Below are 11,018 nucleotides of genomic sequence, written 5' to 3'. Positions count from 1 at the left end.
AACGTTTGTAACTTAATATATTCCAATTTATCTTTTAATATGTTTTACAATTAGTCGATTTTTCGGCGCGTCACGATTTTGCACAATCGATGAACTTAGTGCATTAGTCGTTAAATAATTTTTCTACTTGAGAAATAATCTTATCAGAACATCACGTATAAATCTCTCGCGCAAACCAGCGCGCGAAAAATTAATTAAAGTTTCTACATTCGCTCCGACCTACTCCTCTGTACTTTTCGCGGAGATGCACGCGGAAAGTCTCTTTTTCGCAAAACGTTCCATTTTCAACAATTTTACTAATTATTCTCATTGGATTCCTGTTAAAAGATCGCGCTAAAATATGTATGAGGAGCGATGCATTATTAAACGCGTTTTCTCTAAAAACGTGTTACACATAATAATAATAATTTTTATCCAAATTACTCAAACTGTAATAATATTTAAAATTATTTAATAGAAATAGGTCAAACTGTACAGTTTTTACAAATGATTCTTTTATAATCTTCCTGGAAGAATCCACGATTTTTATTGGTATAAAAAGATACAATGACATGACATCAAGAAACCCGTGATTTAAGAAATATAAAAAAATTCATTCCCAATTTTCTCCTATTATAATGTACCCATGTTTGTTAGCCTTGAGAAAAATCTTTTTCTTAAGGCTAAATGCGCAATGTTTTTCATTCCAATACATTAATAATAGTTTCACGAACCAAATGACGCGCCAATAATTCTAACATTAATTTACGCACACATTAATTTATTCAGAATTTGCCCTCAAATAATAACCTTGATTACCTATCAATCTATACAGTATTTCAATTTAATATCATTATGATAATTTAATATCGTTAGGTTAATTAGTTGTTCAAACTGTCAACATTTAACGGTCGCGCGCAAATTTCGGCCGCGATTAAACGCAATTTAATAGGAACTATTGACATTCATGTTTTCAGAAGTGGTGTACGATTTGATGGAGGCATCGGTGTCATCGATGACCGAAGATAATAACCTTTACATGGACGACGGCGTGGACGGGTTCCCGGCGTTCGGCTTTCGGCCCGGGTCCGAGGTGAAGCAGCCGTACAGGCTGTACCTCCCGGAGAAGTTGCCGGCCGAGTTCACCCTGGTGGCCACGTTCAAGCCGACCTCCTTCCGAACGAGCTACCTCTTCGCCGTTCTCAATCCCTTCGAAACCGTCGTCCAATTGGGCATTAGAATTTCGGTAAGCCGCGCGCGTAATAATATCTCTTGACCTCTTTTGAATCTCTCAACTTTTGCTATCAGCAACCTGATCGAGGCAGATGGCGATATGTAACAAATTATGTCGCGAGCCCTTTCGAGATCTCTGTCGAAAGTGTTACGCGGTTTTATCGATTGCGGCCGGGTCCTGCTGAATCAGCGAGGCGCGATGCCAGGGAAAATATAATGGCGTGTAAGATTGAGGAGCAAATGTCTTGCGGAAATGAGGGGACGAGCGTGAAATATGACGTCATATTAAATCATGGAGGAATCCGCTTTAACAGCTCGGTGATTACTAGCTCTTTAAACGCGCTTTATCAAAGTAGCTACGTGATATTCTTATGACACTGCTCGTCTCATGACTAGATGAATGAATATCGTTCAAATGAAATAAGAGCAATTTTACGCAGTCGACGATATATAAATTCGTCATTTTTCCGTAATATAATTTTTCCTTTCATTCTTACTCCGCAAACCATTACATGTTTCTTACTTTCTTTTCATAATTAAAACCATGATTCATTTAAAATGTTCTAAAAATGAAGAAAAGAGAAACAAACGTGAAGACTTTTTAATCATGGCTTTTAACGAAGGTTATTTTTTTATTTTTCGACACCTTTAATTATTAATCTTGAAATTGCTTCTTCTCTATTATTATTTAAATTATAATCATTTATATTATTTTTTTTAATGTAATAAAATATTTTGAATACTAAAGTGAAAATTTGAGAATATTTTAAAAACATCTAGAAAATTTCGATAATGCTAGAAAATGTTTCGTAATTCAATTTTTAGATAGTGTCACTATTGCCCAATACATGAAATTGCGATGAGAGCAGAGTATACAACTTTTGAAGTTTTCTTTGAAGTTTTCAGTTTGTTCCCAATAGTTTTCTTTCAATAATTTACTTCACGCGATTCCATAATTCGTATCATTCTTAGCAAGTTTTATTAATACGCAATATTGTGTGACAGTTGTATGTACAAAGTTGTATGTACAAAGTTGTATTTATCAATAATTAATTAATATTAAACTGATGCGAGCGTGTGTATTTGAACAATTACAATTAGAATGCAAAATGTTAAACATAGATTCAGGAAGCTTGACTGGTTTTTTTTTTCGTTCGTGCTCGTATAGGACGGACCTGGCTCGAACCAGAATGTCTCGTTGGTCTACACGAATTCGGACGAGCATTCGCATTCGGAGGAGGTGGCGAAGTTCACCGTGCCGAAGCTCACGAAGAAATGGTCGAAGATCGTCATTAAGGTTTCCACGAGCGACGTCACCTTCTATCTCAATTGCCACGAGATGGCCCGGCAGAGGGTCACCAGGATCCCCCAGGAATTAGTATTCGATACCGCCAGCACGCTGTACATCGCGCAAGCCGGACCGCACATCCAGGAGCGATACGACGTGAGTACCGTGTGCACGCCCTTCGCCCGTTTCGTTTTTTTTCTCCCCCTCGAAAAAAAAGACCGTAAAAAAAAAATGAACGCCGCGAGCGTTCGTGCGTGGCGCAACGAAACGAAACGAAACGAGTGGCGCTTGTTGGCGGCACGGGGATATGTGTTTTCCATGGAAATCGACATAGTCCCGCTCTGCCGCGGCCGAGTACGCGTAACGAAGTAGCGCGAATAAACAGGCTCGCGTGGGATATCGAGATGCAGGTCCCTTTTCGGCGACTCCGAAGGGAGGGCCGACACGAAACAGGCAACGCGCACGCGAATTCGCGAAAGGCTCGCGGGTAGCGAGCGACAAGCGTGAAAGGTTTCGTTTCGTGAAGCCACCACGTGTGTTTCCTGAACTATATCATTTTCGTCTCGTTTGAAACACGTCGTCGGGCAAATTGATCCGCCTTCGTCCGCGGATTCGTTAAAAAAACGTATTGGAAGACGTAAGGGAATGGGGGGCAAATAGTGTCACTTTAAATTTCTCCTCTTTCCTGCGTCTATTTTGCCACTTCTCTTTAATAGAAAAGCAGTTCTTAAGCATCTAATCATCTTCTAAAAAAGTTATAAATATCAAAAGCCAATTAGCTAGCGGAGAAGTTTAAAATTTTGCATTCGTGAAATAAGGTAAAATCTGGATCTCTTTTTGATATTTAAAGTTATATTTTCTTAATTGCTGAATCGTTGAATGAGATCTATTCAATGTCATACGGTACCTTTTTCCTATATTTTAATATAATTCTTATGCTTGTATATTAATTTTGTTTCTCTCAGTAAAGTTTTAAAAGAAAAAATAGCTCCTGGGACAAATATAATGACAATTTTTAGTTGGATAAATAATGTCAAAAAGCTCTTTTAATATTTGAATAGGATTTTTCTAATTCTAATTCATTTGAATAGGATTTTTCTAATTCTAATTCATTTTTCTAATTCATTTGAGATAATATGAGATTAGTTACAAAGCAAGATCCACAACAATGTAATTTTCAATAAGAAATACTAGCAAATAATGTTACTACTATTATTTATTAATAAATAAAAATTTACATATGGCAGAGAATAAAAATTATTATAAATTACTTTATCTAATCAAAATGTCAAAAGAAAGATCGATTAGGAGTTAAGAATTATGTATTTTGTAATTGTTCCATAGAGTGTCATTATTTACCCATAGGTTGGAGCAAATAGTAACAAATGTAGATTTCAGTTTTTATGAAAATCTAGCACATATTCATGTCTTATGGAAACTCTAATTAAGTTTTTGGAAGTGAAAAATACTCTTTTAGTGAAAAATTATATCTTGAAATTAGTTTGTAAGGGAGAGAGGAAAAGATTCGTCACTATTTGCCCCCCCGCTTCCCTTACTCGCGTTTACCGCAAATTCTCTTTCGTATTCCGGTGACTCCTTCTTATTCAAAGATATGTATATCTCAAGAGAGGGTAGATAATTCGAATATATATAATTCACGTTTTCTTTCGCGCCGTCGACATACTTTAACCTCGCATCGAGACGAGAATGATTCGTTCCGCGGAAACTCGCGTATCGAATTTTCTTATACTATTAAGTGCATTACTGTTTCACGAGTTTCGTCGCATTAAGAGGGCCAGTCATAAACTTCAAAATAAAATGGACGGCCGTATGCCGTCCGGGATTAAGAGCGGCGAATCGTGGAAGTAAATCCGTGCTGTTCCGTCTTTTAAGAATTTAATACCGTATCCAGTATCCCCCCCCTGATAAAATAAGTAAAAGGTAAGAGCTAAAAGAGAGGATAGTACGAGACGTGGAAAGTGCCATCGGATAACGGGCGGTAGGTTCTAGAAGAAGAAGAAGTGGAATGGATACGAAATACCTCATCGAAATCCTATATATTGACGTTACAGATCTGTTGTCTCGATTTCCACTATTGCTCTCTCAGAGAACACTCAAGTGGCTCGCGAGACATCGCGCGCAATGAAAATCGAAAGATTTTCGCCGCTCGCCATACGTCGTGAACAGCAATTTGTGATCGGATCATGACACAAATCAAAATAATATACTTTACGCCATTGCATTACTTTATTTATTTATTATTATTTTTTTTCCTTTCCACGTAACATACATATATTGACGTTTCTATGAACATTGAATATCTCTGTTTCTCGCTTCGCGCACATCAAGCAACCAGACTGTATATTTTGGAAACTTAACTGAAGTGTAATGATGTTTGTTCGCTGTAAGCGAAATGATAGAATCGGGAATCAAACGCAGATCTTCCGTTTGATATAGACGACTACTCTATACCAAGTTATTCAGTAATGTATATTATTATTATCAAGAAATCAGGAAAGTCACTTTTTAAAAGTAACTAGTTACTCGTTACCGAGTAAAAAAAGTTGCTAGTTACACTAATTTTTTTAAATAACTCATTACTTTTTCGTAATTTTTTAATTGTTGAAACAAGATCAATCTAAAAAATTTACTTTTGCAAATTTTGGTTAAATATTAATAAAAACAATACAACAATGACATTAGACTGATTTATAAAAACACAAACTCTAAGAAGAGAAATGCTTTTTCGATACGAGCTATATAAATAGATTCAAAATACAAAAAGTAATGATAAAAGTAACTCAAATAATACGTTATTGTTACCGAAAAAATGTTACATGTAAAAAACTGTAACTGTGTTACAGTTACAGTTATAAAAGAAAGAATAACGTCGTTACCAGTTCGTTACTATGAAAAGTAACTGTAACGGCGTTGCAAACAACGAATTACTTTCAATCCCTAATTATTACAGTAATTATTACAGTACATCCCTACTTATTATAGAATAGTAATAGAAATATTATATATAAAATGTTAGAGATTTTATATAACAAATAAATATCTTACGTTAAAAAGTAATCGTAAGGATATAAATAATATAATAAAATTTCGAAATAATGAGATTAATTCAAATAAATTTCGGCGACAGAATCGCTTGTACTGACGTACGCGTATATATGGAACCCATCTGTATGTCAATCAAAGATACATTCTTCGAGGTAATAATGCTGTATGTAGAATTGTATTTGGCTTCAAATAATTAATATCGTTCAGTCTGAGCGTGAGAATAGTATTTACGTGTCATGCCGGCCCTTTAGTATCTCCATATCGTATTAACAGCGAGGACAGCGTGATTACATATCGTTGATATGAGAGAGGATAATTAGTTCTCATCCTGACGCAATATGATCAGCTACATAGAGGCCACGTGTTGCGCAAATCGATGCGCGAAATGCATTGATTTATTCGATCCTTCGTTAATTAGTTATCCTCGACAATAGGCGAACGTATTGCGAATATTTCGCATTCGGTCCAACGTCGCTTTTATCTTGCGACGGCAATTTCTTTTTGCAACAATTAATTTACGCTTTATATTAATAAACTAAAATCGTGCGGATATATTTGTGGATGACTCCTGTGCGTTTTTTTTAAATTAGTACTCAATTACGAAACGAGATCTGTGCGTATTAAATAATAACTGTTTCGATATACTTTTTATGCGAACGAGAGCACCAAAGACGTCATTTCAAACTTTACGGGGCTGCTTATTAATTTCGTAAGTACCATTAAAGATGCTTACTTTGCAAAGTCGATAATTATCGGTCATCTTAGCGACGCGAGAGAAACTTTTCGTTTTACATCATCGCGTAAATTAGTAACATGAAGAGAAGAGAATCGCGGAATATTATTAGATATTTTCGTCAAACTATTGAAAGATTTTACAACGTCAATTTTTAATGTTCAAAAAGGTAATAAATATAAAATTGTCTGGAAATTTCATCGATCCTTTTATTTATTTAGGTTAATCAGAATAGATAACAAACGGTCTAAATAGTGGTATAAATGATTGACAGACTGCGCCATAATTATAAAGATTTAAATGGGAAATAATATAAATTATTGCTCGGATATAATTCAACTCTCTTTCTCTCTTCTTAATCTTAAAAATTGAAAGCTGTGAACCCGTAAGTGCAATTTCTTATTCATGTGGGGTGCAATTGGGTCACGTTTTACCGTCTCGATATTGCACATAATATTGTTCTTGGAATATGCGCTACATACAAAGCATTGACTACAGTACTTTATTATACAGAGTTCCACAGACTTCGCGTGATGAAGTTGTTCTGTGATAAAAATCATAATATCAAAATATCCAGGCTGTACGGCGTTTGAGCGTATAAATTTCGGATAATTTGATTTCAAACAATTGTGAAATAGAGAATATTTCTCATTAAAAAATTATTAAAGCTTTCGGTATTAGGATCATTATCTCAAAATAAGAAATCTGCCATTAAATGTTATCATGAGGCGAGATCTGACAGTCTGTATATCTAGAATCCTTACGCTTTCATTTCAGTGCAATTTTCGATATATGTACCTCTCACGAAATGCGAAACGGCATTTCATTGCTTAATCCACTTGCTCATATTATAATTACTTTCCACAAGGAAGATTGTAAAATGAATGGAAAAGATAATTTGGTAATGAAATATATCTAATAGCAAATCAAATATAATTTACATTGCGAGAAAAATATGATAATATAATATTTATATATTATTCATATTATTTATAAAATAATTATATGTTATAATCATCTTTAGTCTGTTTTTCTATTTATCGATTGTACTGACAGAAAGAAATTATCATAAAACTTCTTCAGGCATCGAGAGAAAAAGCATAGGGATATAAAAATGCCCGAATATGCGAGATGGAAGAACGTTCGCGCGATTTTCACGATCTGTTCAGCTTTTCTTGAAACGAGGACGTCGGGACGGACTTGCATCGCACCCCGGAGACATTCTTATCGTGCATCCACTGTCGTTTCAGTCTCGCGACGTCGCTTCCCGCGTCTCCCGCGCCGCCCGGACTTTTTCGCGTCTTCTCGGGATAACAATACGACTTGGAAAAGTTTCGCGGCCGTTTCGATCGGCACGATTCGCAACTTCTCGCTCCGCGCGGGCTAATCTCTATAAATTGTGGCGTGACGCTGCCCCGCCGCGGCGTCGCCACCGACGACGATGGGGACGGCGACGAGAAGGTGTTTTGCAAGGTGGTAATTCCGCCAGGCGTACGCCGGGGATACCAGCCGCTGTTTTCTCCGGAGACAACGTGACTTCCGTATTTTATACGGCGGAAGGGCAACGGGTTAACGGGCGACGTGCTATACGCGCACGAGCACGAAGATCGCTAAATGGTTCGTCGAGCAGCGTCATTTTTGAGAAAATAACCGACGATGGCATTATCGTTTGAAAATTCGTCCTGACATTTTTTCCAAAGTCGAATCGCTGCTTATTTTTCACGGAGCGTCACGTCATTATGCAAATAGATTTCGCATATTTTCGTGGAGAAGTTTTATTTTGAATATCAAGTAAAAAAAACTTATAAGTTCTATTATAAATAGAAGAAATTTTACAAAGCATTCATTGGATTGCAAAATAACTTCTGTGGAATTTGTGACGATGAGTAATCACCTGACGACGTCGTGCGATTCGAAATCTTTTTCGGAACCTTCTCTCGTAATTTTCTACATTTTGATACCGATGAAAAATATTATTTTTGCGTTAATCAAATTTCACTTTGCATCCAACCTCTTACGTTCGAAAATTTCATATTTCTATATGACTTAAATAAATAATCCACTGAACTCTCCATTATACGATATTTACTCCTGTCTGTTTGAAATAATGAAGTTCTTTTTTTGCGAGACATCTGTTTTTTTTACGAGTCTATATGTCTATACGGCTTCAGTTGCCACATCTTGACAATAGAACATTAAAATTATTACTGCGCGCAAAAGACAGTATCGCACCGAGCTGTAAATAAAGATAATATTTCAAGCAAGTAAATGTAAGGCAAAGCTGTCAAATAGCTGTCAAATAAAAGAACACAATATACTGCATATTTATAAACTTTAAAATAGTGCATCTATGTATAATATTTTTCGGTGTTCGGTATTCTTACGTTCAAAAATTGCTTTGTTCGATATGGCTTAAATAAATAATTTATTAGACAATCCATTAAATGACATTCGCAACGGACTGCTGTCTGTTTGGAATAATTATAAAGTTCCTTTTTTGAGAGACATCTGTTACAAGTACACTACGCGCGAAAGAAAGTATAAAGATATCGTGAGCTGCGTAAATATAACATTTCAGTGAGGCGGAGTAAATAGCTGTCAAACGGAGCAACACAATACATAAGCTTTGTAAAGCAGTGGCGCTAAAAATGTAATAACTTGCAATCGATGGTTTCTCCAGTCAGATACGCTCCTCTACGATATTCGAAAGTTTTACTTCACTTATTTAGAGCAACGCTATTCCATTCAAGAAACGTGTCGATAATACGTCGAATTTCACGTTTAAAATCGATACAGATTACTTTATTCCTCGCGATCTTGTATAATTTTACGCTCTCCATTATCTTGTGTCGCGAACCTTTTGCTCTCCTCCTCGGAAGCGATGGAAATGGAACGTTCCTCTTTTTTTTTGGACCCGGATTCTCGGACCGGAGCAGAACTCGTGGACGAATTACCGATTGCCGACTTCCGACAGCGGATGCGATTGACTTCCGCGGAACCGCAGTTATTCCGAGTGTTTTGGGCAATTTTGCTGCTGCTGCGCGCGGTTCATCTCCACATCGGCGTCCGCAATATGCGCGGCATGCCCCAAAATCCGTAATTAAGATCCGGTATGTACGCAACTGCATATCCGTGCCGCAAGTATTTGAAAAGTTCGGACCAGATTTGCGCGTACAGATTCTATAACGACGATTGTTCCAGTATGTAGCTTACGTAACGTTTGCAATGAAATCCGTTAAATAGTAAAAATTTATATATAATTGATAAAATCTACCATCATTTCTGTGTAACGTAATACGATATACAGTTTCACCGATGTAACATTAACGATTAAAAAAATAATGATTTTAACCTTCAGTTTGGCTTAATTTTATGCATCTCGATTTAAAATTGTAAATAAATCAGATAAAACCGCCAGTTGTGAATTATGCGGTAACATAGATCTTGATTCTCATTCCTCTTAGGGGATAGTAAAATAACAAAGATTAAAGAATAAAAAGGATAAAGCTTTATCCTCTTTTTAACTAAGGATATTACTTTTCCGAAATATTCGCGGAACAATGTTTCGTTTCGTGGCCGTGGTAATACCGTGGCACACCACACACACATACACACTCTTTGCCTTGGAAATATGTCGACTCTATATATTATGTTAACACCGCGAAAACTAACTTCTACGTGATGCTCAAATTTGCATAGAATTTGCGTCGTTCTGTCTCTCTCTCTCTCTCTCTCTCTCTCTCTCTCTCTCTCTCTCTCTCTCTCTTTCTCTGTGAAACGTCTGAGAAACGTAGTGAAAAGAAAACAAATCTAATGACAATGTCGCCGCGTCCCCCGCTGTACGCGAGAATTACAGGATTTCAATTATACGAGATAAGATATACCGGTTAGAGTGAAGAGGAGACCGTGCGGAGGAAGGGTGCAGGTCCGGCCTGACGTGGAAAAACTCGTCGAAATGAAGGAAGAAAAGGATTCCGACGTCCCGCGCGCGCATTTAATGGCACGACGAAAAAAGGGCCATTAACCCCGCGCGCCCCCTTTAATTCCGCCGTATTATTACAAACAGCAGCGGCGTTACGAACAGCGGCGCGCGGCAGCGATGGGGCGGAGAAAAATTAGTACGTTGCTTCGCGGCGGTACGAATTCCGCGATAAGAATGCCCTCCCCCGAGGATCTTCCCCGTCGAGAGAGAGAGAGAGAGAGAGAGACTGAAACGTCCGTCCCGTGCGCCGTTAACCCCCATTCCGTCTGCCCCTCCGTAAGGAGGGCATATCCCCAGGTTGGAAGAAGGATGCGCGCGGGAGGGGGTAGACGTCGTAACGAGGACGAAGTGCACGTGCACCGCGCGCCGAGCATAAGCAACTCCCGCGAACATAGGAATATAGAGCTCTAGAATAGCAGAGGCTTGTTATACCATTTGGATAAAAGCCACGGTCGAGAGAGACCGGCCTCCTCCGTTCCCCTCAACGGGCATTGATACAGAGCGTGTGCCCCCCCTCTCGTCGTCCCGCCGCGCCGCGCCGTCGCGAAAAGGGGACGATCGCGTTCTAAGAAATTAATGGCACGCGGAAAATGTCAGCGGAAGATTTCCCTGCGCTTATTGATAGCTGAATCTCTCTCTCTTGCCGGAAATTTCCCATTGTGAGTCAACGTTCGTGATGAGTAGGACGTAAAAATGTTAATCCTATATCCGTATCAATTTAAATACACACAAAGGGT

General features: G+C 37.8%; 1 protein-coding gene across 1 annotated transcript; it reads left to right on the top strand.

The window, feature by feature from the left end:
• Positions 1 to 946: 946 nt before the first annotated feature.
• On the top strand, positions 947 to 3,879 carry LOC105454562 (collagen alpha-1(XV) chain-like). The gene is made up of 3 exons (XM_011697238.1): positions 947 to 1,225; positions 2,381 to 2,660; positions 3,845 to 3,879. Exons 1-3 carry the CDS (start codon positions 947 to 949, stop codon positions 3,877 to 3,879), a joined length of 594 nt encoding a protein of 197 aa, XP_011695540.1.
• The last annotated feature ends 7,139 nt before the right edge of the window (positions 3,880 to 11,018 follow it).

This window comes from Wasmannia auropunctata, unplaced genomic scaffold (genome assembly GCF_000956235.1).
Source record: "Wasmannia auropunctata unplaced genomic scaffold, wasmannia.A_1.0 LD335983.1, whole genome shotgun sequence".
NCBI classification, from domain to species: Eukaryota; Metazoa; Arthropoda; class Insecta; order Hymenoptera; family Formicidae; genus Wasmannia; species Wasmannia auropunctata.
This window is presented reverse-complemented; position numbering and strand designations above follow the sequence as displayed.